This window comes from Phyllobates terribilis, unplaced genomic scaffold (genome assembly GCF_046119375.1).
Source record: "Phyllobates terribilis strain yellow unplaced genomic scaffold, ASM4611937v1 Scaffold_9__5_contigs__length_417890890, whole genome shotgun sequence".
NCBI classification, from domain to species: domain Eukaryota; kingdom Metazoa; phylum Chordata; class Amphibia; order Anura; family Dendrobatidae; genus Phyllobates; species Phyllobates terribilis.
In genome coordinates, this window is record NW_027362769.1 from 342,582,618 (window position 1) to 342,610,540 (window position 27,923).

The window sequence follows — 27,923 nt, forward strand, 5'->3', positions numbered from 1 at the left end:
GCATGAGATGGTGCATTATCATGCAGAAAAATGATCTTGCTGTGAAATACACGCTTCTTCTTCTTGAACCATGGCAGGAAGTGCTGTTTGAGAAAATCCACATACATTATGGAGTTCATCTTTAGCGCCTTCAGGGATCCTAAAGGGGCCGACAATCTCTCTCCCCATGATTCCAGCCCAAAACATTACTCCACCTCCTCCTTGTTGGCGCTGTAGCCGTGTTTGCGTGGGGTGTCCATCAACCAGCTATCCTCCACTCCATCCATCTGGACCATCGAGCGCTGCACGGCACTCATCCGTGAACAAAACAGTTTTGAAATCAGTCTTCATGTAATGTTTGGCCCACTGGAGCCGTTTCTGCTTGTGTGAAGTGGATAGAGGAGGTCGACAGGATGGCGTATGCACAGCTGCAAACCTCTGAAGGACCCTGCATCTTGTTGTTCGGGGGACGTTGGAGGCACAAGCAGCTTCAAAAACTTGTCTGCTGCTATGACGAGGCTTTTTTGCCGCTGCTCTTTCAACCTGACGTAATTGCCTGTAGGAAAGAGTCCTCAATTTGCCCTTATCAGCACGCACACGTGTGTACTGTGAATCAGCTACATACTTCTTGATTGCCAAGACACTTCATCCTGATCATCGCACAATGTTGATTGTAGTCATGCCTTGACCTAAACACTCCACAATTTGTTGCTTCTCAGCAGCCGACACATCCTTTTTCTTTCCCATTTTGGCAGAAAATGTAGGCTGCTTAATAATGTGAGACAGCCTTCTTAAGTAGTCTTGCCTTTCATTGGACACACCTGCCAAACTAATTAGCACAGGTGTCTGCAATTGCTTACAGTGATATAAAGAGCCCTGACACACATCACCATCAATGAGTTTAACTGACAAACAAACAAATTCTTCCCTTATCACTCCTAAACACTTTTTGCATAATAATTTGGAACACAGTGTACATGTGCTTTTCCACAAAACACCAGTGGTTCACGTAGTGAATCTTACAGTTCTAACTTGCCAACCGTGGTCTGTATGGAGTTGTTCAATAAAGGGCCCAAAATTAAGATAACATAGATGGGAGAGGTCTCTATGAATAGGAATTCCTAAGTATTTGATACCCTGTGAGGGCCAGGCAAAGGGAAAGTTGGACTGGATGGAATCCTATATGGATTTGGGGAGGGAGACATCGAGGGCCTCAGACTTCGCTGCATTGATTTTAAAATTTGACCATGTAACAAAGTGATCTATTTCAGCCATAACAGCATGGATGGATATATGTGATTGAGTGATATATACTAGGACATCATCAGCAAATAGAGAGCACTTGTACTCGGTGTCTCCCACCTCAATCCACCTAATATTGGGGTTATGGCGAATTGATGAGAGCAGGTGCTCCGTCACTAGGATGTATAAGAGAGGGGACAGAGAACATCGCTGCCTTGTCCCATTGGTGATTGTGAAAGGTGATGAAAATGTTCTGACGCGCCCCCTGGGCCTTGGGACACCGGGAGCCGGACCCTTTTTGGTGGATGCTGGTGGTTGTAGTCTCCGTGGCGGCAACCCGATTCCGTGGCTCAGGGCGGTCAAACCAGTGGCGGAACTATTTATGTGGTTTTGATGTTTAAATGTCCGACTACGCCACCCGTGGATTGCGGTCAGAGTGAACCGCCGCTCCAGGGCAGACCGCTGAGGCTGGTGTTGTGGGTGCAGCAGAGCGTAGCATAACTCCCCACGGGAGGAGTATAGCCTCAGGGCAGTGTATGCGGAGGATGGGGGTGAGGGTGCAGGGCAGCAGCAGTAATGACACGGCGTCAGTGATGCAGTCCAGGGCCTTTACTCACAGTTCTTATTATCCAGACCACGTCTGCAGGTAACGGCTGCCCACGTCGTACTGTGCTCACCAGGTGAGGGGCTCAGACAACTCCCAGATAACTTTGGAGTGCTTCACAGGACCCCCTTTGTGTGTCCTTTGTCTGGCCTTTCTTACCAACCCTTCTGTCCGGCTGCCTCGGGCCTCCTCTTGGTAAACTTGGCGCCAGTTTCCCTGACCCTATGTGGTGCCTTCCTAGCGGGTGTAGCGAGGGGCTGCGCCACATAAAATGTCACAGCCTCCTGTTTCTAGCTGAGGGTCGTTTCCTGCCTCCACTAGTTTCGGGGACCGGTCTCCCCCTTTGGCCTGACCCCTCCACGCAGGTGGATTCGGGCGTGCGGTGGCGACTCGCCCGTCCGCACCCCTGAGATCCCTTCGTTCCTCGTTCCTGGAGCCTTCTCCGCTCCTCTTCCTTCCTTCTCCCTCTTCCAGGCCTGGGCCTCTGTTACTAGGCCCGCCTCCGGAGCAGAGCTCATGCAGAGCCCCTGCTCCCTGCCACTTCTGCTCAGACTTCTCTGCACTGAACTAAGATGGTGCCCACCTTTTATACTCCCTTCTCAATGCACCCAGGAACTGCTTCCTCCCTGCTCCTGCACTACAGGGTTCCCCTTCCTCAGTGTTCCCTCCCCCCACTCCAGCCAGGGACAGGGACTGTCGTGCCCATCTCAGGGGCATATTGGTCGCCCTGCCCCACGGCAATGTGGTGTAATGCATGCAGGTGTCGGGTCCTGATCCACACTACATCCTTACCTGAGAGTGAGATATCACACCTCTGGGTGAGGTGCAATACCTCTGTAGCAACCGAGCCCTCAGGGTGCTACAGTTCCATTTATCTTCAGCCTAGGTGACGTATTGCGATACAGGGCCGTGATTTTGGCTATAAAAGGGTCCCCTAGACCCCTACCCCAAGCTTTTTAAGAGAATCATATATGGCGTGCCAGGAGACTCTATGGAATGCTTTCTCAGCATCCAACGAGAGTATCTAATTACAAATTTTTAACTGCATCTAGCCCAGGAAATACTTTGTGCCTAGTAGCAGGGTCTGCTAGTCAGCGGATTATCCCGGCTGTTAAGCAAGCTACACCACCTGTAGTTTGGACACTTCATTTTTTCAAAGGAAATGCTTCGGGACCACGGGATACTCAGTGAAGAGCATCAGGAGGCACCCCAAGGCATAGGGGCTCGGACTGGCAGTAGGATGCCTTGCGGTGGACAGCCGAGCTCGATCCTTATAAAAGCTTTTTAACTGCAGCAGCTTTAGTGGATGCTACTGGAGCTGGAATTACGCGGCTGCTGGCATGAGACTTGCCCTCCAATAGATCCTTGTAAATGGATTTAAAGTGTATTTATTCAAATTAGAGAGACAATTTAAATTAAAAAGCTTAGAGCTGCCTCCACCACAGGGGGGCTCGCTCGACCCACCAGCGGACAGGCACCAGTATTGGGAGAGGGGGGCTGGCCGTCAGGGTTCACCACGGCTCTGGCACAAACCCGGCGACACGGAGGTGGCACGGGCAGGAGCGGACTGAACGTGTCGGCTTCTCACTTTTTGGATTTTAGAAGGGCATGACATGCCTATATCTGTGTCTCCCCCTCCTTTTACTCCTCCACCTCTTTTCTTTTCGCATGACTATATGTACTTGTCACTTTTCCATGTGTTAGTTGTGTCTTCTGAGCAGTTTGTCAGCTTTTGGACACCTTTGAAGGTGTTTTCTATGTGTTTCTATGTGTTTTTGTTTGCCTGCCATTGGTTTTAACGGTGTTCGAAGGTGTTCGACGAACAGTTCGACGAACAGTTCGGCGAACACACGGGTGTTCGACGAACCGAACCGAACTCGAACACTACGGGGGTGGCTCAACACTTGTTCAGAGCTCCCTTCTTTTCCCTTTCTCTGGCCGTCCCCACCAGTGACCCACCTTTGTCCAGCTTCCTCGGGCCTTCTGTTGGCGAAACCTCTCCCGGTTTCCCTGACCCTATACGGTATGCCTTTCTGGTGGATGTAGTGAGGGGTCGCACCAAGATGTGGTAACAACCTCCGGTCTTTGGCTGAGGAATCTGTTGCCTCCACCAATTTGGGTTCCGGTACCCTGTTCTGCCAACCCGTCACCCGCAATCTCTTGTGTCCTTAGGGTTACTTCTGCCTTCGTGTTTCTGGGCCTTTCTATGTGTTCCTGTTCCTTGCTTCCTTTCTTACTGTCCTTTCTGTTCCTTCTTCTCTCTCTCTCTCTCAGGCTCCAGCCTCCTGACAAGGCCTGCCTGTGGAGCAGAGCCCATGCAAGGGCTCTGCTTCCTGTCTTCTCCTCAGACTGTCTCCACTGAACTGAACTGGCTGAACTTCTTCTTTCTCTTTCAGTGCTGGCTGGGCCTCACAGGCTAGGCCCGCCTCCGGAGCAGAGCTCCACAGAGGCCCTGCTCTGTCACTTCCTCTCCCAGACTGAACACTGTTCTAAGATGGTGCCCACCTTTTATACCTCCTTCTAACACCCGAGCCCAGGTGACTAGCAACCAAAGGGCTCCTACCTATGCCAAGAGACCCACCCCTATCTGCTCCTACACCACTGGGTTTTCCTCCCCCTCCCCACTCCAGCCAGGAACAGATGCTGTCGTGCCTGCACTTCTGTGGGAGCACCGTTGAGCTGTCCCTCGGAAATGGGGTGTGTGTGGTGCATGCAGCCTACCGAGTCCTAGTCCACACTCCATCCTTACCCGGGAGTGGAATATCACACCTCTGGTTCGAGGTGCAATACCCCTGTAGCATCCAAGCCCTCGGGGTGCTACATTCCCCCGTGGTAAATCACAGCACGTCCTCGGGCTGGGAAAGAGCAAAGACAATTCAAAAACATGCAATACTTTTTCAAAACCTTTCACATTAGAAACCGGCCGACATTATTCAACTTCCCTTTATGGGAAACACTTTCTCTTTTCTAGACATTATACTGCACTTTTAATATTACTGGAACTCTTTTGTCATATAACATTTTCTAGCCGCATATAAAACTATTCAGCATATCAAACTTTTTCTGGTAAAACATTTTAGTAAATTCTTTTCTTCACTGGCCACTGTGCAACTTGCGACCAGGTGTCCATTTTTCTATTAGGGAGATGGCTGCTCTCAGTCCTCAGCCAGGTAGGGAAGAGGGATGGCTGCTCTCAGTCCTCAGCCAGATAACTTAGGGAATAGGGCAACTTTTCAAACCGGTAACAGTCCCAACGGGGACCACACTCCACTTAGCAACAGTTTCTATACCCTTACGGGTAACTATATACAGTTACACTTTACCGTTCATTAGTAACGGTGTCCTCCTTGCGCACCTTCCTCATAATCCTCAGACCCGTCCGGGTCCTCTTGGCTTTCCTCGTACTGGTGGTACTGCAGCTCTTCTTCGGTTAGCCGGTTGACGTGGAGGGTGTACAGTCCTTTTTCACCTGGGGAGTTCAGGCCTTGCGACCGGGCCTGGAGAGGGCCGCCGTTTATGACGCCCGGGGTCAGAGGGTGCGACTTTGGGCCTGGGTGCGGGCTGCTGGTGGCGGTGCCCAGGGCTGGAGGGCTCGGCTGCAGGGCTTGTAGCGGGGTCTGGAGCAGGTCGGTGTCTGCAGCGCCCGGGATTGGCGGCTCCACCAGGGGGCCCGGGAGCAGGCTGACGCTGGCAGCGTCCGGGACAGGGAGACTCCTGTTACCTGCTCCCGCGACCGCTCCTGCATCACGCGTCTTCTCCTGGCGCTGGTTGGGGCCCGCGACGGCTGGGGCACTGCCGATGCTGGGCAGTTTGGTCTGCTGCCGGTCCGCCATCTCGCTCTCCGTTCCTGGTGTCCTCCTCCCCCCTGGTGGACCGTGGCCTACCTTCCGGCAATCCTCTTCTGTAGGCCGCGGCTCCGCAGTCGATCGTCATGGTTGAGGACCTTGCTTCGCGCTCCTGTGACGTCAGCGTCGCTCCCTCTCCCTTCCAGGACCTTGCGCAGCATCAGAGCATGGGGCGGAGCTTCGGATCTCGCGCGCTTTCGGCGTCCACGCCCCTCTTCTTCCTGCACGGCGTCCCGAAGATGGCGTCCGATTGCGGGAAGCGGCTGCGGATGGCGGGAAACGGTCCAAGATGGCGTCTGAGGGCAGGAATCGGCTCCGGATGGCGGGAAACGACTCCGGATGGCGGGAAACTTCTGGAAATGGCGGGAGACTTCTTTTCAAGGTACATGTACAATCTTCTTCAGGCACGCAATACCCGTTTGTGGCGGGTTGGTCACGATCCTGCCGACTACGCCAAAGTTGACGCGCCCCCTGGGCCTGTGCTGTGCAGGGGATACCCGGAACCGGGCCTGTTGTAGGATGCTGGGGGTTGTAGTTTCCGTGTGGCGGTGACCTGGTCCGTGCCCAGGGTGGTCAAACCAGTGGCAGTCTATTGGTGTTATAATTGTCCGACTACGCCACCCGTGGATTGCGGTCAGTGGGGACCGCCGCTGCGCTGCAGACCGCTGAGGCTGATGTTGTTTGCGCAGCTAAGTTTGGGATGACTCCCCACGGGAGAAGTATTGCCTCAGGGCAGCTAATGTGGATGATGGTGGTGATGGTGTGAGCGTCCCAGTACTAATGGTGCTGGTGCGGCGAGGAACCACAGAGACGAGCAGTTGCAGTTTTCAATGCTTTACTCACAGTTGTTGTTCAGGTCAATGCTGCAGGCGATGACTGCCCAAGCCGTGCTGCGTCCACCAGGTGAGGGACTCGGTCAACTCCCAGGCAATTCCAGAGTGTGGTTCAGAGCTCCCTTCTTTTCCCTTTCTCTAGCCGTCCCCACCAGTGACCCACCTTTGTCCAGCTTCCTCGGGCCTTCTGTTGGCGAAACCTCTCCCGGTTTCCCTGACCCTATACGGTATGCCTTTCTGGTGGATGTAGTGAGGGGTCGCACCAAGATGTGGTAACAACCTCCGGTCTTTGGCTGAGGAATCTGTTGCCTCCACCAATTTGGGTTCCGGTACCCTGTTCTGCCAACCCGTCACCCGCAATCTCTTGGGTCTTTAGGGTTCCTTCTGCCTTCGTGTCTCTGGGCCTTTCTCTGTGTTCCTGTTCCTTGCGTCCTTTCTTACTGTCCTTTCTGTTCCTTCTTCTCTCTCTCTCTCTCAGGCTCCAGCCTCCTGACAAGGCCTGCCTGCGGAGCAGAGCCCATGCAGGGGCTCTGCTTCCTGTCTTCTCCTCAGACTGTCTCCACTGAACTGAACTGGCTGAACTTCTTCTTTCTCTTTCAGTGCTGGCTGGGCCTCACAGGCTAGGCTCGCCTCCGGAGCAGAGCTCCACAGAGGCCCTGCTCTGTCACTTCCTCTCCCAGACTGAACACTGTTCTAAGATGGTGCCCACCTTTTATACCTCCTTCTAACACCCGAGCCCAGGTGACTAGCAACCAATGGGCTCCTACCTATGCCCAGAGAACCACCCCTATCTGCTCCTACACCACTGGGTTTTCCTCCCCCTCCCCACTCCAGCCAGGAACAGATGCTGTCGTGCCTGCACTTCTGTGGGAGCACCGTTGAGCTGTCCCTCGGAAATGGGGTGTGTGTGGTGCATGCAGCCTACCGAGTCCTAGTCCACACTCTATCCTTACCCGGGAGTGGAATATCACACCTCTGGTTCGAGGTGCAATACCCCTGTAGCAGCCGAGCCCTCGGGGTGCTACACTTGTATAGCCACTCCCAATTTATGTTATCAAAGGCCTTTTCCGCGTCCAAGGAAACAATCGCTGGGGAGCCTTTTGAGTTAGATGAGGAGTGGATTTTATCCGGTACCAATAGTACTTTTCTGATATTCAGCGTGGCAGAGCGACCTTTTACAATGCAAGAAAACATTTTTATCAGTTCCTAGTAGTTGTGGGAAATATCATTTGTATAGATGGCGGAGGTCTACATTGGTTGCAACGCTCCTGTCTTCTGCACAGGTGTAAAGTCTTCTGCTAATGGCAAGGCTTTTAATGTTCAACTTTCTGAACATTGTCTATGTTATTAGAGGCTATGCAAGTACATTTTAATGGTTAACATCTGAGAAAGTGCAAAATACGTGGACATATGAAATTATTGAAGAATAACTAAACCTTTATGCATTTTTTATATCTTGCAGGCACTTTTCATGCTTGTAGATGGTGGTTACGGAAATGAGATCCTCACAAATCACTGAAAAGTTGGCAGATAAGTGCGCAGAACGGGAGGCTGGAACGCAAAGTTCCTTCCCGAGTGAGCACACAGAACAGAGTACAGATAAATTAGAAAGTAATAGGCTCTCTATTATTTCCATATTCCATTTTGTGTACTCTCATGAACAAGAGCTGTGCACTCCTGCCTCCAGCGCTGACATTTCTCTGCCATGTTCTGAGAGATCGGTGAGGGTCTCATAAACCGGAATCCCACTCTAGTGTCTTCAAAATATAAAAAAATGCATAACAGTTTGATACTCTTTAAATAGTTAATTACCAAGCAGCTCTCAGAGCATGTCTTGCACTATCTTACATATGCAAGGCACAATAGACACACACTGACTCTTTGCTCTGGTCTCCTGGTACAGGCTAGAGTTTCTCACTGCTGGGTCAGGTGTTAGAAGACTTCTAGTTCAGGCCACAGCTCACCTCCAGTCACAGTCTCTCAAACATTCTCTAACTATAGTACTGAAGCGCGTCCAGGCCATGGCTCCTCTCTTACTATCTCTGGAGCCGCAGCTGTTTCAAGGCAGGTAGACTGACGTATTCAATTTCCCAGGGTCACCACAGGAGCTTCTAAGTCCAGGTTCTATCTTTAGGTCAGGGCATCACTCCAGTTAGCATAGAGCCTTCAAACACTAGCTATTTCCTCTCAGGCTTAATTTTTCAGCTGTTCCGAATGGGTCTTTACTAGGCCTCCTTTTCCCTAAATTTAGTACTAAGGCGAAATACCATGATTATGTTAAGATTTTTGCATATTTCCCCAGCTTCATGGTATCAATAGCAACTGTGGCTTGTTGGAAGTTTATCTTTATTAGCTCTGATTAAGTGACATTGTGGTTTGAAAATACATTTTTTGTATTTACAGAAGCATGATTCAAATGAATGTCTTATATAACTATAAAATATGATATTTTTCAGCTTTCTAAGAAGTATGGCGAAATATTTACTTTGAATTTTGGACCGAAGAAAATGGTGATACTTGCTGGATATAAGATTATAAAAGAAGCACTTGTAACTCAAGCTGAGGATTTTGGAGATCGGCCAATTACTCCAGTCTTCGAAATTGTCTCTAATGGACATGGTATTTATAGAACTATAATATTATGCCCTCTATGACTTGTAAAATCCACAATGGTAACCTGTTAGGGGAGCAGAATACTTTAAAGTCCAATAACTATAGCTGATTTTGCTAATCGAAGATTCACTAAAAACATCAACTAAGGTCATTTACGAGTAAATGTTATGAATTGAAGAAGACTTTAAACATCTACGCCAACTCTTAGAGGATGTGTAATGGCTGCAGAAAGTTATAGTGGCTAGTATCTATAAAATTGTAAAGGGATGCAGAATATGTTGGCGCTATAAAAGTAAAAATTACTATTATTATAATTTCGCATTCTTCTTATTCCTCCTTTATCACCATCATCATTCTACTTCCTTTTTCTCCTTTTCATATATTTTTTTAAACTTTTTTTGTGAATTTTACACAAATTAATATACATTAAAATGAAGCTGCTATATTTATTGAACAAGTCCAGGGGAACAAACATCCAAACATTATTTATCAGTCAAGTGTGAACAAGAACAAGAAAGACAGAAAAGAAAAGGGGAGGGGAGGGAGGCGCTCAAGTTATTCCTAGAAAGTAGCCAGCAGTCCTTTTTTTTTAACCTTCTTCTTCATCTCCTTCTACTTCTATACATCATTCTTCTTCTGTTTCCTTCTTCTCATTCATCTTCCTCATCATCATCATCATGTTCATTATTCTTCCTTTTTCATTTTCCTCTTTTTTTTTATTTCATCTTCCTTCTGTTTGTTTTTCTTTATCTAATTATTCATCTACTTCATCATTTTCTTCATTTTTTTCTTATCTTCACCTTATCTCTGTCCTGACTTCTTTTCAATCTCCTTCATCATCATTATCATAACAAAATCTTGATTACTCTTCCTTTACCATTTTCTTCTCCATCTTTATTATTATCATCTACATTCTACTTTTCTTTCTCTTTTCTTCTTCCTCTTGCATCATCTCCTTCTCCAACTTTCTTCTTTAGTTGTACCATAATTTTTTCATTTTCTTTCTTACTTTTCCTGTTTTTTTCTTATCTTTTTTCTTTCTTTTTTTGTCCTCATTTTCTCCATCTTTTCTGTAGCCAACATCTTTTTCTTTTCTTCTTCTCTTCTTCTTTCCTCTTACTTTTGCATCATTTTCTTCTTTCTCATTTTCTTCTTTTACATTATTAATAAAATTATTATTGTTTATGACAACCTCGGTTGTCAATTTACATGCATTTTCTCATTTATTAGTGTTTTTATAAATGCAATTTTTAAATAAAAAAATTCAACTTCTTTAACTTATTAAAGAAACCACTTGTTGGATTGTTTAGATTAGAAGGCTATTTTCTATTAAGTATGATTAATTAATACTTGCCAATGTTTTCCATATTTAACTATATTTTAGGTATAATACTTTCTAATGGAGAAATATGGAAATCCATGAGGAGGTTCACAATATCAACACTTCGAGACTTTGGAATGGGGAAGAAAAGTGTGGAATCCAGAATTCAAGATGAATTAATGCCCCTTATAGATAGTATTAAATCTCACAATGGTAAGATACATCATTCACTTTTATCTCATAGTTTTTAGATACTCCAACTTCTTTTCTGTCTCTTTCTACAACCCGATCTCCAGAATCCACAACACGGTTAAACTACATTATTCAAAGGGTTTTTGCAAACCCCCATTCACATATAGAAGAGGGCATGCCACAAAGTGTGAAGTTTTTGCTCTATATTTGCATCACATTTTGCTACACGTGGGAAACATCTGCAGCATCTAAACATATCATTAGGATTTCAATTGTTTCTGCAATTATGACTTGGTTGTTTCTTGTTTCTTGGATCTACTTTCATTAATGAAAGTAGATTTGACCTGGGGCTACAATATATGGAGCAATTTTTTATATATGTGTTAGGCTTTTTTATTCATATTTTATTTTATTGTATATATATTTTTATTATTTTAGGCAAACCATTCAATATTCACCTGCTGATAAACAGTGCAGTTTCCAATGTAATCTGCTCTATTATCTTTGGGAAAAGGTTTGAATATGATGACCCAACATTTCAAAAATTAATCAAAATGTTAGATGAAATTCCCAAACTGGTCGGTACTCCCAAAGTAATGGTAAGAAAACCTTCAGATCTTATATCTAACCTTTATAGTGCATTCTCAGAAGAATAGTTTAAGGGTCACCTTTAGGGCTAATGGTAGTACTATCATGAGCTCAGACAAATGAACCCAAACACATCTCTTGGTTGTCACCCACTACCCTCCAGTTGCTTAATTTATAAAATAAAAGTGCACTGTATAATAGATGATGATGTACAATCTCAGAGTGTAGGGAAGCAGACTGCTTTTACCTATGGGGTCCAGATATTACTGATTGCGGTCCTCTATAGATTTATAATATATTTCTGACATGCAAAAGTAGTGCTGTTGCTTCAAAAGCATCCAGCAACTGTTACAAAAAACACAAGCACAGGAGACAGGAAGTGTCGTGGTTCAGAAGCATGCAGGGGGATTGTGGGGAAATTGTTATTGTAGTCTGACTAAAGCCGAAGAGCAAGGTGGTGTGTTATATGGATCTGACAGAAGGCAACTGAACTGGATTCAGATCAGGAGAGAAACTAAACACAGGTCAGATAAACTCCCTGAACTAACAGTGCAGAGTATTATCGGGCAGGAGGACTAGGACTGGAAGGAATTGTGTCACAGGAATCATTTCCCTCATCAAACCCTCCCCCCTCCATCTCCATGCAGGATAAAAAATGCTGTGTACTATTGTGTCCTTGTCAAGGAAAAGCCTGTGGTTGTGTATGCATAGAAGTGTGCTGCTAAGAGATCTAATCTATGCAGAATTATGCTACTGAAGACACTGTAATACTGTGCCTTGTGAAGAAACTACTGTATTGTTACTGGAGACAGTTGCTCAAGAAACTCAAACTGTACTGTAATGAAGATTGTTGCTGTAATATCCCAGAATTGCACTGGCTGTGCTTCAGATTAAATTCCACTGTTAAACTGTTGAAAAAGACTCTTGTCAAATGTGTCTGGTCAGCAATTGAATCTATTGTGTACCTGAGAGAAGCTGCATCCTATGGTCGCCCTGAGTAACGGCTCCCCCAGGATTCCAAAGAATTCATGAAACCAGTCTCACCCTATCTGAACCTAGTGGCATGTGTGTAACATTGGTGGCCCGTACGGGGAATCCTGAGCGGGAATTAGTGTGTAGAGGGAGAAGAAGAAAAGTGTCTGGAAAAACACAGCAGCACAGCATCTCAATTCAACTCTGCTACACCAGTTAAAGGGGACCAGCCCTAAAGAAAAACTCACTGGCAGTAATGGATGTGGAAATACAAATGGACAGAATTAGTGAGCTGCTTCTTCAGTTAACTTGTGAAGAATTGAGAGCAATAGCAGAACATATAAACATGTGAGAAGAACAGATTTCTAAAGCACACAACCGCAGGCAACTGTTAGCTGCCATTAATGCAAAAATGGATGAACTGGAGGAGAAAGAAGATGAAGATGTCATGGGGACGTTTCTCCAGAAGCTAATACAGTTTCTAACCAGTTTGAAGTTGGAGGATGCCGGTGCGGCAACAATTACCAAAAGCGGTAATCTCCATCCGCAGACAGAACTACAGGAATTTAAAGAATAATTCAAAGCCCTAACATCAGCTCTGCAGGAATCGACCAAAACCTCCGAACGACTGACAGTACGGTGATGAATACTACAAAACACGAAATTAGACTGGATCCAAAGGCTGTGTTAGGTCACATTGAAACCATTAAAATGGTATATACAGCCAGTGTGAGACCCACCTTGAATTCAGTCTCCCCACCAAGGAACAGGAGTTGTCCAGGGGAGGAAATTGCACGACCCACCTCAGGGTCCTGGGATCCCCCAGTATTCCTGGAACACTTGTGTGCTGAAGATATAGCGATAGCAAAACAGATGCTGAGAGACGAGTGTCATGCATTCTCTAAAGATGACTCTGATATAGGCTGTATCCCGTCATTGCAATTGAAAATCAATTTGAAAGACATGACTCCAGTAGCAAGAAGTTACATGTCTGTGCCATTAAACCATGAAGTGAAAGAGTATTTACAAGATCTAATCAACAGAGGTTGGGTCCAAAAGTTGAAGTTGTCTTATTCCTCTCCTATTGTTTGTGTTATCAAGAAGGACGGTACGTTGAGATTCTGCTGTGATTACCAGGAACTAAACCAAAAGTCAGTACCTAATCAGCACCCAATACCAAAGATTCAAGATATGCTGGATAGCATATCAAGAAATAACTGATTCTCTGTCCTCGATCAGGGTAAAGCATTCCTTCAAGGGTTTGCTGAAGAGGCCAGTAGACCCTTCACAGCATTCATAACACCGTGGGGGTTAAGAGTGGATCTGCGTACCGTTTGAGCTCAGTTCAGCTCCAGCTGAATTTCAGAGGAGCATGGAGACCTGTTTGAAAGGACTGAGGGATGGTATCTGCCAGCCATACTTGGATGACAATGTGGTACACAGCAAAACCTTCCAGGAGCATGCTGAACACGTGAGGACCGTATTACAGCGTTATCAACAACATGGAGTTAAGTTGACCCCAAAGAAGTGTGAACAGTTCAAAAGGCAAGTCCGATTTCTAGGGAAAATTGTGTTTGGAGAAGGATATACCATGGACCCAGCAGAAATCGCACCGGTACTGGCCTTAAAAGACAACCTGCCCTCTACTGTCGAGGAGTTGAAGCAGATCTTAGGATTTCTCTCCTACTATCGTACTTATGTTCGGAACTTCTCCAAGATTGCCGCCCTGCTATACCTCCACTTGGGGGGTGGACACCCACGGAGAAAAAAAGAACGGGGGTAGGACCGGGCTTAAAAGAAAGAAACATATTCAAACAAAATAAAGACGAACCAAAGCCCAAATTTTTTACAATATAAAAATATGTTTTTATTAGACATAAATATAAAAAATTCACATGCAGATATTTAGTCCACAGGTGATCCAAACCACATACAATATATAAAAATAAATCATGATATGGGACATGCAAGACCCATTCTGTCAGAACCATATACGGCTAATTAGCCATATGTACTAAACACTGAGTACACACCAGGTGCACCCTGCAGTCACTGATGTAGAGTTCAAAAGTAGAATGTCAAGTAGTATGACAGGTAATGATTATGCAAGAGATATGCTAGTAGTCATTAAATAACAGTACATTCATTGTGTTTATATATCAATAAATGAGAAGCTGCATACCAAAGTACAGGGACATCGGATATCAGGGCTCACAGACGGGCCATGTGTTTTTATATTTATGTCTAATAAAAGCATGTTTTTATATTGTATAAAATTTGGGCTTTAGATCGTGGTTGTTTTGTTTGAATATGCATTTTTTGCGATTATGCCTGTATTATCACAGTATCCATAGGTGCCACTCATTTTGTGCCACTAATTAAATACTATGCATTTGCACCAGTTAAAAATCATAATATTAAATGAAACAACGTTGTTTCGTCCCGACAGCCAATTCTCTGGATAGCAGACCATCATGAGGTGTTGGAAGAGCTAGTAGACTACCTGGTAAAACCACCCATCTTGGGATATCCTGATTTCAACTTACCATTTGTCTTTCATTGTGATGCTTTTCAAGTTGGACTGGGAGCTGCCCTGTATCAGCATCAAGATAGAAAATTAAGAGTCATTAAGAGACTACATTCTGAAAAATTGGAGTTCCTGGCATTGAAATAGGCTATCTGTGAATGATTTAGAGATTACCTCTACTACAGCAAAGAGTTTGAGGTATACCCTGACAACAACCCTTTGATCTATGTTCTCACTACAGCCAAACTGAAAGCAATGGGTTAGACATGGGTCGCTGAACTAGCTGACTTCATTTTCAGCATCAAGTACAGGCCAGGAAAATGCAATGCAGATGTATCAGAAGAGGTATAGCTGCAAAGGATGAGAACATTGTTCTTCCACTGTACAAAGCACTGGTCAGACCACACTTAGAATACTGTGCTCAGTTATGGGCCCCAATATATAGAAAGGATATAAACGAGCTTGAAAAGGTACAAAGGAGGGCAACAAAATTAATAAGGGGAATGGAGGGACTGCAAAACCCAGAAAGGTTGGCAAAACTAGGACTATTCAGCCTGGAAAAAAGAAGGTTGAGGGGGGATATAATAAATGTGTACAAATATGTTAGGGGACAGTATAGAGACCTTGCCAGGGATTTGTTCAAAAGGAGGGATATTACGGTAACAAGAGGGCATTCACTAAGACTAGAAGAGAAAAGGTTCCAGCACCAGCATAGGAAGGGGTTCTTTACGGTAAGAGCAGTGAAAATATGGAATTCACTGAGTGAGGAGACGGTAATGTCGGATTCACTAAACCAGTTCAAGCGGGGACTGGATGCATTTCTAGATACCAGGCAGATTTCTGCATATACTTAAAAATAAAATAAAATAGTAGGTTGATACAGGGATTTATTCTGACTGCTGGTTTCAGAGTCGGGAGGGAATTTTTCCTCAGGTGAAGATTGGCTAAATCATTTGGGGTTTTTGCCCTCCTCTGGATCAACTTTAGCAATTACAGAACTTACAGGTTGAACTTGATGGACGCAAGTCTTTATTCGGCTTTACTAACTATATATGCTGATGGATTGTCGAAAATGCCACTAGAGCCTGAGGAGTTCATGCAAGAATGCTCGGAGGAAGCCAGTCTGGAAGCAATTGAGAGCACTACCCAAGCAGTGCAAGCTTATCAAGAAGAAGACACATCATTGTGGTGTCCGTTGATGGTGGAAACCACCATAAAAGCGAGAGAACAAGATCACCCCCTGTCCATTCAACAACTACCAAAAGGAAAAATCCGTAGAGCTCAACGGGAAGATCAGATAATTGGTAGAATACTACTTTATGTGGACCAATATCAGTTTCCAAGCAAACGGGAGAGAGATAATGAGCCACCAGCAGTATCTGTTTTAGGTAAAGAATGAACAAAGCTCTACCTCAGTGAAGACGGTATCCTGTATCGTTAAAGAGGACAAAACCGGCAGTTGGTACTACTCAGAGTATTCCGTAGGTTGGTCTTCAAAGAACTCCATGAAAACATGGGACACCTGGGAGTGGAAAGGACAACCAACTTGATCCATGATAGTTTCTTCTGGCCATACATGCAGAGAAATATTGAGAGGTATGTGACCAGGGAGTGTGGGTGTCTGAAAGATAAACGTCCCAACACATCAACCCAGACACCTATGGGCAACATCCAAACTATGTATCCGTTTGAGATGGTCTCAATAGACTTTTTACATCTCAAGACGTGCAAGGGTGGTTACGAATACATATTGGTGGTGATGGACCATTTTATTCGGTTTGCCCAAGCATATGCCACCATCAAAAAAGCGGGTCGAACAGCGGCAGAGAAGATCTTCAATGATTTTGCTTTGAGGTTTGGGTTCCCTACCAGGTTACACCATGACCATGGAAGAGAATTTGAGAACCAGCTCTTTGCCAAGCTAGGAAAGTACTGTAGAATTCAGAGATCCCACACAGTAATGAACAAGTGAAACGTTTTAACTGGACATTATTGTCAATGTTGCGCACTTTAAAAGCTGATAAGAAGAAAGACTGGAGGAGCTCTTTGTCAAAAGTGGTACATGCCTATAACTCACCCTTCTTCCTATTGTCAGCCAAGGCTGACAATCGACATCATGTTCTATACTCCGGTGTCAGAGACTTACAGAACGTATCCTGAGTACGTTCAGAAATGGAAGGAACGGATAGCAGAGGCATACAACATAGCGTCCAAAGTGGTTACACAAGGACAGAGCAAGAGTAAGGAGTACTATGATCGAAAAATGTTATGGAGCAGAATTGGCACCGGGAAGCCGGGTGCTAGTCTAGAATGTACGTGAGAAAGGTGGTTCAGGAAAACTTCATTCATACTGGGAAGACAAGGTGTATGTGGTCGTAAAGCAGAAAGCCGATGACAGTCCAGTATATGAAATCCGATTGGAAAGAGGGGACAAGAAAACCAGAATAGTCCATCGGAATTTATTACTACCCTGTGATTATCTCCCACCACAACAAGACTTCCCAGAAGCAGACTGACATCGACCGAGATCTACTAAGAGACCACTACAGATTGAAGCTCCAGTGGTGGATAGTTACCTTGAAAGTTCCGATGAAGAAGAGCACACCGTTCTATTTCTCGGACCGGCAAGGAGAGGGATGTACCATCCTCAGGAGAGTGAACTACATCCCGAGGCTCCAGAGTTTGTACCAAGGAGTACAGATGAAGTCCAATTCAGATCTGATGATCGAACACCAGTCACTGGAAAGACCGATCGACACTCAGGAGAAACTGAATTACCAGACCGTGCAGAACCAGACGATTCCTGAGAAGTACAGCAACTTACAGAAGCAGTTCCTAGAGCATGTAGCATTGGCGTCTCTGCCCCTTGCTAGGCAGAGATGCCATCCCTCTCACCTCCCCGCTCCTGGCGCGGCGTCCTCCAGCGCTTCTCTCCCCCCTGCTGCCGGTGCGCACTCCTTCCCCGGCAGTGTGCTTAGGGCACGGCGCGCTCCCCCTCTCTTAAAGGGACCGCGCGCGCCGTCCTAAGGAGTCCCCGGCCAATTGTCGGAGGACCTCCCATATATAAGGCACCTCCTCCAAAATGGAGGTGCCCGAGCAAAGTTGTTGCTCTGTGTCTGATCTTTTCTTCAACCCTCAGGTCCCGCTGCTAGCCTGACTCCTCGTCCTGCCTGCCAGCCTGTTATCTGCCCGTTACCTGCCAAGCCTGCCAGCCTGCTCACCTGGAGTGCTCACCTGTTACCTGCCTGTTACCTGCCTTGGCTGTCAGTCCGCTTACCTGGGAGCAACCGCCTGCCCTGTCTGTCAGACCGCTCACCTGGGAGCACGCGCCTGTTACCTGCTGTGTCCGTCAGCCCGCTCACCTGGGAGCGCCCACCAGTTACCTGCCAGTTACCTGCCTCGTCTGTCTGCCCGCTCACCTGGGAGCACCCGCCTGTTATCTGGTGTGTCCGTCAGACCGCTCACCTGGGAGCGCCCACCAGTTACCTGCCAGTTACCTGCCTCGTCTGTCTGCCCGCTCACCTGGGAGCACCCGCCTGTTATCTGGTGTGTCCGTCAGACCGCTCACCTGGGAGCACCCGCCTGTTTCCTGCCAGCCTGCCTGGAGACCCTGCCGTCACTTGCTGTGACCACCTTCCTGGTAAAACTAAAGACTGCTACTTGCCCTGCTTTCACGAACTGTGACCACCTGTCAGCTACCAGAGACTTCCGCCTGCTTGCCGTGTCCATCCGCCATACCGGTCAGTCCCAGCAATCTGACCCGTGGGAGCCACCTTCTCTCTTACAAGGTCGTCCCCAGAGTAGCACCTGGTCCCTCAGCCCGGATCCTCCCTGGTCACGGTGTCGTTGCCGCCGTACAACCAGGGTCGGTTCGGGTTGATACTTAGTCACGCCCCTCTGGGTCCCTCCTTGCACCTCGGCACAGAGGTTCCACCACCTGGACCTGTAACAGAGCATCTGAGGAAGCATGGGAAAAGAGTGTGGCGGAAGAAGCTCCTGTGACCAAAGAACCCGTGCTATCTGAGGAACAACCCACCAGGAGGATGTCGACTCGAAAAGTGAGGAGGCCTGTGATGCTGACGTATGAGACACTTGGTGAACCAAGTGCCAAGGACTGTCGATTGTAGACAGGCACCTTTCCCATTCCTAACTTACACCTGATGCTCTGGCTATACCTATGTCTTATACTTAAACCTAGACTTTCCCTATATGTTAACCATAAGGAATATTATACATTCATCACATTACAATACATTAAATTCACTCCTTAGTGCCTATAAGAATCTATGCACAATAAAACCCTATTACTCATACAATACAATTCATATGTTATCTTCAGTAGGAGAGGCGTATGACCGTCCCTGTCACACCCTTACATTTGGGGAATGAAGGAAAGATCTGATACAAATATGTGGGCATGTTGCTGGGGAGTAATGGTAGAACCACACATGGAAATGGCAATATCTGAAATAGGTAGGTTAGTGGAGGGAGGAAACACAAGGAGCTTAGTTTTTGACAGGTTCGGTTTTAGATAGCGGAAGGACATGATGTTAGAGGCAGTTCAAAGACAGTCACTGGTATTTTGTAATAATGCAGGGGTGATGTCAGGAGATGAGGTGTATAATTGAGTGTCATCAGTATAGAGATGGTACTGAAAACTGAATCTACTGATTGTTTGTCCAGTAGGAGCAGTGTATAATGAGAAGAGGGGGGCTGGGGACTGATCCTTGGGGAACCCCGAAAGTAAGAGGAAGAGGAGAGGAAGAGGAGCCAGCAAAAGATACAGTGAGGGAGCTGTCAGAGAGGTAAGAGGAGAACCAGGATAGAATGGTGTCCTAGAGGCTGATAGAACGAAGCATAGTGAGGAGGAACTGGTGATCAACTGTGTTGGATGCTGCAGAGAGATCCAGGAGAATCAGCAGGGAGCACTGACCATTAGATTTAGCTGTTAGTAGCTCTCATACCTATTCTTCATATTTTATGTAACTGAATAAGGACCTTTTTAGTATTCTTACTGATATATGGTACAGAGCAAGTTATAATACACAGATAAGTTGCTAGACAGGAATGTAGAGTTTTTAATCAATTAAAGAGAATTAAATGACATTGATTACATCAGGTTTTTGTGTTAAATGTGTTTTTGTAATTTGGATAGAATGAGCGTATGCAAAGGTCATTGTGAAACGAGGGAAAGCAGGTCAGCTGTGACCGCTTATTGTGATTGGTGGATCCTGTGTAATCAGCTGTGTATTTCTTATTGTAATCCTGCCTCTGATGTTATGGAGCCTACTGCAAACTCTTCCTGAAAGCACAGGAAGTATGAGTCTAAAAAAGCCCCAGTGGCCAATGTGAAAATTGCAAGATTACAATTTTTTTAAAATAAAGATTTTAATAGTAAAAAGAAAAAAAATACATGTAACATAAAAACCTGGTTTAAACAGTTGTTCATTTACTGATGATAGCTTCCCTATAAGTGAATTATTTTAGGTGAAAAACTAGACACAGTTGAAGCATTACTCTTTCATGAAAAAGGAGACCCTATTTACTAATCCTATATAATGCCTATAATTAATTGATTGATCTGATGTGTCCTCTCTTGGATAAAGAGGTTTGTACCACAATATTCTACTGCGCTCTACAGAGATTGCCATTACTCTTATCTGTTCTTGTCCCCAATGAGCGCCACAATCTTAATCTGTCTCTCGCTCACATACACACTAGGACCAATGAGCCTACCCGTATATTTTATAGAGTATGGCAAGAAAGTGGAGAACCACGAGAAAACCCATGCAAACCAACAAGGAGAACATATCAACTTAGGTCACATTTACTCAAGTTTTGCGTATATGTTTGGTGTTTTTTTTTTATTTGCTTGTTTTTTTTGCAGATAGAACGCATACCTATTATAGTCTATGGTCTTTTTCACATACCCAAACTCATGTCCGATTTGGATTCATTTTGTGGACAAAACTTATCGATTTCAGTGAATTTGTGCAGTGTCCCATTTTGACTGACTAGTGCTAGTAGAAGCTTAGGAAACCTCAATCTGTTTTTTTCTCAAATGAGAAAAATGGATGACATGCAAGAATAGTAAAAAAAAAATAATCTACACTGACGAAAAATGGATAAAAATTAGAACCACTACACTGATAAAAATCATGTAGAAAAAAAACCTGAATGGGGCCAATTCAGAGATTACACTTGGCGGGATTCTAACCTAGGCTCTTAGTGATGGAGGGTGGAGCGCTAACCACCGACTGGCCGAGCTATTCCCAGTATACACCGTTACTGAACTGGTCTGTACTTTTTGTTGCAAGAATATCTGAAGAAGAACTGTTGATTTCCACAGCTGTATGATTATTATCCCTTCCTTGGATCACTCCTTGGCCTACATAAGAAACTACAGCAGAACGTAAAAGATCTGAGGGGTTTTATTTCCCAATGTTCGATGAATCGCCGATTGGATTTAGATGCAAATGACATCACAGGATATATCGATGCATATCTTATGAAGCAGAAACAGGTGAGTTAATAGTGCATATGTTACCTTCATTTTCTTTTATGTGATCAAAAGGGGTGTGATATCAATTATTCTGGGTACATCTAAGGATTTTACTATCTAGTTGGTCAGGGCTGGCCGAAAGCAAAAGTGAGAATGTAAATGCTCTACTATTATACCAACATAGCAATCATATTCAGTCAGCACAGAAGGTCTTGATCTGAGAGCAGAAGCACTGATTTCTGGGCCGCTGCTTGGGTTGTTCAGGATGAAGAGCACAATATTAAACTACAGTATTTTTTTTTTTTTAAGATGCACTGCAACATATTTTCTACCAATCAAAACTTTTCTGGCAGTATAAAAAAGTGTGTGTGGAATCAATGTCACAATGTTTGATGCACTACAGGGTAAAATAGTGAGGTAATAGATCTATTGTCAGTGTTTTTCTACAGTGTGTGTTATAAATCCAATCCAATATCAATGTTTTCTCTTATTGGACTTGTTCACTTTTCCCATCTTTTTCATCTAGCCCAGACCGCTATGAAGACTTCTTCCAGACACAATTGTGACTGCAGGGTTATGTTCACTGAATATTTAGCATCCTTGATCTGTATCCATGCCCTTAGGGCCAAAAGTCTGTTACCCTGTGTAACTAGAAGGCAACTTTTGAAAAGGGATTTGCCCACTACCGCCCTTCCGCATGCCAGCCCTGCAGTCAGTAATTCTACTCATATCACTGCCTTTGCCTGTTATACAATTAGACAAGTGGTGACACAGGAAATCTAATGGTTCTCCCTTTATAGTGCAGTTCTTCTAGAGATGGCTTTCTTGCACAGGTACTAACCTACCAATATCAAATGTGATGGGTTTAACTGGGGCTGGGACCTTCTAATGAAATGACCACACAGCTTCCGCTTGGTATATCTCTGGTTTGTACAGTTATATGAAAAAGTTTGGGCTCCCCTATTAATCTTAAGATTAATGTTTTATAAAAATTGGTGTTTTTTCAACAGCTATTTCAGTTTGATATATGTAATAACTGTTGGACACAGTAATGTTTCTGCCTTGAAATGAGGTTTATTGTACTAACAGAAAATGTGCAATCTGCATTCAAACAACAGGTGCATAAGTATGGGCACCTCACCAGAAAAGTGACATTAATATTTAGTAGATCCTCCTTTTGCAAAAATAACAGCCTCTAGTCGCTACCTGTAGCTTTTAATGAGTTCCTGGATCCTGGATGAAGGTATTTTTGATCATTCCTCTTTACAAAACAATTCCAGTTCAGTTAAGTTTGATGGTCACCGAGCATGGACAGCCCTCTTCAAATGATTCCACAGATGTTCAATGATATTCAGGTCTGGGGACTGGGATGGCCATTCCAGAACATTGTAATTGTTCCTCTGCATGAATGCCTGAGTAGATTTGGAGCGGTGTTTTGGATCATTGTCTTGCTGAAAGATCCATCCCCTGCGTAACTTCAACTTTATCACTGATTCTTGAACATTATTGTCAAGAGTCTGCTGATACTGAGTGGAATCCATGCGTCCCTCAACTTTAACAAGATTCCCGGTGCCGGCATTGGCCAAACAGCACCAAAGCATGATGGAACCTCCACCAAATTTTACTGTGGGTAGCAAGTGTTTTTCTTGGAATGCTGTGTTTTTTTGCCGCCATGCATAACGCCTTTTGTATGACCAAACAACTCAATCTTGGTTTCATCAGTCCACAGGACCTTCTTCCAAAAAGAAATTGGCTTCTCCAAATGTGCTTTTGCATACCTCAACCGACTCTGTTTGTGGCGTGCTTGCAGAAACGGCTTCTTTCGCATCACTCTCCCATACAGCTTCTCCTTGTGCAAAGTGCGTTGTATAGTTGACCGATGCACAGTGACACCATCTGCAGCAAGTTTATGCTGCAGCTCTCTGGAGGTGGTCTGAGGATTGTCCTTGACTGATCTCACCATTTTTCTTCTCGGCCTTTCTGATGGCCTGCCACTTCTGGCCTTAACAAGAACTGTCCCTGTGTTCTTCCATTTCCTTACTATGTTCCTCACAGTGGAAACTGACAGGTTAAATCTCTGAGACAGCTTTTTGTATCCTTCCCCTGAACAACTATGTTGAATAATCTTTGTTTTCAGATCCTTTGACAGTTGTGTTGAGGAGCCCATGATGCCACTCTTCAGAGGAGATTCAAACAGGAGAACAACTTGCAAGTGGCCACTTTAAGTAGCTTTTATCATGATTGCATACACCTGGCTATGAAGTTCAAAGATCAATGAGGTTACAAAACCAAAAAAAGTGCTTTAGTACATCAGTAAAAAGTAGGTAGGAGTATTTAAAACAAGAAAATGATTAGGGTGCCCATACTAATGCACCTGTCAAATTTTGTTTGAATGCAGATTGCACATTTTCTGTTAGTACAATAAACCTCATTTCAAGGCAGAAACATTACTGTGTCCAACAGTTATTACATATATCAAACTGAAATAGCTGTTGCAAAAACACCAATTTTTTTAAAACAATAAGCTTAAGATTAATAGGGGTGACCAAACTTTTTCATATAACTGTATTTTTATATTACAATATATTACAGGAGTCATGCCAGTCATCTAATTGAAATTAGGTTTTTACATCCATTCAACACTTGAAAACACTTAAGAGACACAACTCTACAGTTAAAGAAGTAAAAGATTATTTTGTGCTTTTTCATAGTTTTTCTTACTTAAAGGTGCTTGTCTGTAAGAATGTACTTAAGAAACCTGAGGTACTGCAGAATAAGTAATAGGAAAGACGATGATCCAGCTCCACAGACTCCAATAGTAAAAGCAAATGTCTTTTATTTAGAATTTTTAAAAAATATCCAGATGGCGATAATGTAACTCCAGCTGATAGAAAAACAATACTAGAAGGGAAACACAGGGGCACCAAGGAGGGGTGCTGCTTCTTGATTGATTAAAATAGAGACAGGCTCTGCTGCCCAATGTCACCTCTGCTCTCCACTCGGGAGTGGCACCAGCATAAAGAATCAAAGAGGAACTGAGGACTGCAAGTACACTGATACCCCCACTGGTGCACTTGCAAGACCAATTTGCATATGAATAAAACATGAATATTGGCAAAACAGGACATCAGATAATGACTAGTGTTGAGCCACCCCCGTAGTGTTCGGGTTCGGTTCGGTTCGTCGAACACCGGGATGTTCGAGGAACTGTTCGTCGAACTGTTCGTCGAACACCTTAGAACACCGTCGAACACCGTTAAAACCAATGGCAGGCAAACAAAAACACATAGAAACACATAGAAAACACCTGCAAAGGTGTCCAAAAGCTGACAAACTGCTCAGAAGACACTCTCTTTAAAAAAGCCGGCCGGCAAATTCAGCAGCGGCATACACCGGTACCCGACAATTTAGACAAGAAGGAATAGAGCATCACACATAGATTAGATAGATAGAAACATGTCAGTCACACATATAAGAAGCACAGTGACAGTGTTGGTTACTGCACTTGTCATTTAGTGTAAAGGATTTATTAAAAAAAATATTAGTGTTTTCATGCACCGTCTCTTTAAAAAAGCCGGCCGGCAATTCAGCATCTGTACCCGACAATTTATAACAGACAGAATAGAGCTTCACACATAGATTAGATAGATAGAAACATGTCAGTCACATATATATGAAGTACAGTGATAGTGTTGCTTACTGTACTTGTCATTTAGTGTAAAGGATTTATTTAAAAAAATAATAGTGTTTTCATGCACTGTCTCTTTAAAAAAGCCGGCCGGCAATTCAGCAGCGGTACCCGACAATTTAGAACAGAAAGATAGAGCATCACACATAGATTAGATAGATAGAAACATGTCAGTCACATATATATGAAGTACAGTGATAGTGTTGGTTACTGTACTTGTCATTTAGTATTAAAATAAAGGATTTATTATTAAAAAAATTGGCGTGGGGTTCCCCTTAATTTTAGGCTCTAGCGGAGGTTAAGCAGACGGCTGGGGCAGATGTTTGAAGCCTGGGAAGGGGGTAATACCCACGGAGCTTCCCAGGCTACTAATATCAGCCCCCAGCTGAATACATAGCCTTTACTAGCTATTAAAATGGGGGACCCCCCAAAAAAAATGACGTGGGGTCCCCCCTAATTTAATAGCTAGCAAAGGCTAGGCAGACAGCTGTTGGCTGATATTAATAGCCCAGGAAGGGAGCCATGAATATTGGCCCCCTCCCAGGCTAGAAACACCAGCCGTCAGCCGCCCCAGAAATGGCGCATTCATAGGATGCGCCAATTCTGGCACTTAGCCTCGCTCTTCCACGCTGCCCTGGTGCGGTGGCAGGGGGTAATAGGGTTGGGGTTGATGTCAGCTTATAATGCCAGCTGACATCAAGCCCAGGTTAGTAATGGAGAGGCGTCTATAAGACACCCCCATTACTAACCCCATAGTCAAAGTTAAAAAAAACACAAACACCCAGAATAAAGTCCTTTAATTGAAATAAAGACACAATCCTTTATTGTTCTAAATTAAACCATACTTACCATCACGCCCATTCCAGCTGAAGCCAACGATCTCCTGCAATAAAAGAAAAATAATAAAGCAACCTCATCCTTACCTTTCCATGGTTCCCACGACAGCTTCAGCTCTGCTACATCGAGATGACAGGCTGGACCGCAGCAGAACGCTGCCATCCAGCCTCTCATCCCGCAGACACTGAGAAGCGCAGGCTTGCTTGCGCTGCTCAGCGTCTCTCTGTGACGACATCCAGATGAGCCGAGTTCATGTCCAATGAACTCGGCTCACCTCATGCACGTCACTGACAGCGTGGGAAAATTCTCACGCTGAAGCGGTGAGTGCAGGAGAATTCTCCCACGCTGTCAGTGACGTGCATAAGGTGAGTGACGCGCCCCTGGGCCTGTGTCGCGCTGCGGTGAGCACGCGGGAGCTTACCCGGAGCCGGATCCGTGGAGGGTTGTAGTCTCGTGGCGGTGACCCGGTCCGTGCCCAGGGAGTCAAACTGGACGGCAGTCTACTAGTAGTAAATAGTTGATGACTACGCCACCCGTTGAGTGCAGCCAGGGAGCTGCTGCTGCGGGGCAGACCGCTGAGGCCGATGGTAGGATTATGCAGCGTGATAGTATAACCCCCAACGGGAGGGGTATGGTCTCAGGGCAGCCGACGTGGATGATGGGGGTAGCAGGAACCACTCAGAGACGGTACGGTGTAGTTCAGGGTCTTTACTGGTAACAACGATAGACCCTCCCGGAGTACTTGCTAGCGAACGGGGCCTGGTCAGTCCTTGAGCAGATGGGATCTCCCCTGGCCAGGCGTAGTTGTAGGCCTCCCAAACTGACTGTACTCTTCTGGCTACCTTGCTAGAAGCTGATGTAAGTAGCCCACGTCCCTGAGTGTACCGTGTGGTGCTCACCCGTATGGCCGGTGACTCGGGGCCTTCTAATGGCTTCCGCTCCACGATGGCGGTGCTGGTCCCACGCGTGTGACCGTGCCTTCGGGCTTCTGGGCCAGAGGACCTGAAATCCCCTGCCTGACGGATTCTGCTGCTGGGTAGGAGTTAGTCCCCACAGCCTCGGACTCCGGGTCCGGAAAGAAGTCTTCTTAGTCAGGGCGAGCTCTGCAGCTGCCAGCCCCTGACTCCTTGTAACTCTGCTGTTTCCTATGCTGCTTCTTGTCTCTACTCCACTTGTCTGACTCACCCTGCCTCAGCCCCGGGTTTATACAGGGGAAGTTCTTCCCCTCCCAAGACTGGGCAGGAGGTGTGGCATGCACAGGATCCCTGACCAAAGGACCTCCCACCTGCTCTCAGACATAACATTACATTACTGTGGAAAACCAGACCCCTGGGGTGCCACATTCCCCCCTAGTGAAATTTAGTACTCCGGGACTAAACACATTTAGAAAAACATAACAAGGCAAAAACATTAATAATACAATAAGAAAACATATAAAGATGGTTACGGCGTGTCCGCAACCGGGTGCAGTCTCTGAAGAGAGCAAGGTGTCCATTTCACCAACACAGGGAGACGTAACCAGGTAGGGGTCTGTCCTACCCCGAGTCCTTAACAGTCTCTAGTCCATCCTGGGTTACGCTCCAACTATGTACAAGGATTCCCGGTAAATCCACCAAGGATTCCTAAAAATAACTAGAAACACAAAATTATACACAAGCAACAAGACACAGAAAAACATAAATAAAACAATTTATACACTTTAAATTCTCCAGCGTGCGGGTAACTGGCCTCTAGTGGCCCGAGTGGACCTACGGAGCTGACTGTCTGGCCCTGAACTACAGGGTGTAGGAGCTGTCAAGGGTAAACTGGGCAGCTGTCTACCGGCTCTTTGTCTCACTAGGGGTACGGCAGGCTCACTATAAGCAGAGGGTTGATTCTCCTGTTCTGCTTGTGTGGAGTCTTCTGCCTCCTGGACCGGCTGTTCTTCCAGCTCTACCCGTTGCTCCGTAGGTTCTTGGGATGATGGTTGGAGGAAGGTGAGTACGGGTACCACAACTGCACCATTGACTTGAGTCCAAGACTGAGGGAAGTCCCCGAGCACGGTACTAACCATATCTTCCCTTTCTTCCACGGGTCGATGGTCTTCTTGTTCCTCTTCAGGGTTCCTCAGTTGTTCGGGACACTTCTTCAGGTGGTCCCGGGATACAATGGCTGTGGTTTCCCCTCCGTCTTTACTGATG

The 27,923-nt window shown here is 45.4% G+C and overlaps 1 protein-coding gene across 3 annotated transcripts in view; it reads left to right on the plus strand.

Moving 5' to 3' along the window:
• LOC141162203 (cytochrome P450 2K4-like) overlaps positions 1-27,923 on the plus strand; it is a 303,300-nt gene that overhangs the window by 26,868 nt on the left and 248,509 nt on the right. For 2 of the 3 annotated variants that reach the window (XM_073648051.1, XM_073648053.1), the window contains exons 2-5: positions 8,960-9,122; positions 10,501-10,650; positions 11,068-11,228; positions 21,066-21,239. In XM_073648051.1, the coding sequence (XP_073504152.1) occupies positions 8,960-9,122; positions 10,501-10,650; positions 11,068-11,228; positions 21,066-21,239 (648 nt within the window). The remainder of the gene's footprint in view (positions 1-8,959; positions 9,123-10,500; positions 10,651-11,067; positions 11,229-21,065; positions 21,240-27,923) is intronic. The other variant, XM_073648052.1, reaches the window with a different exon arrangement.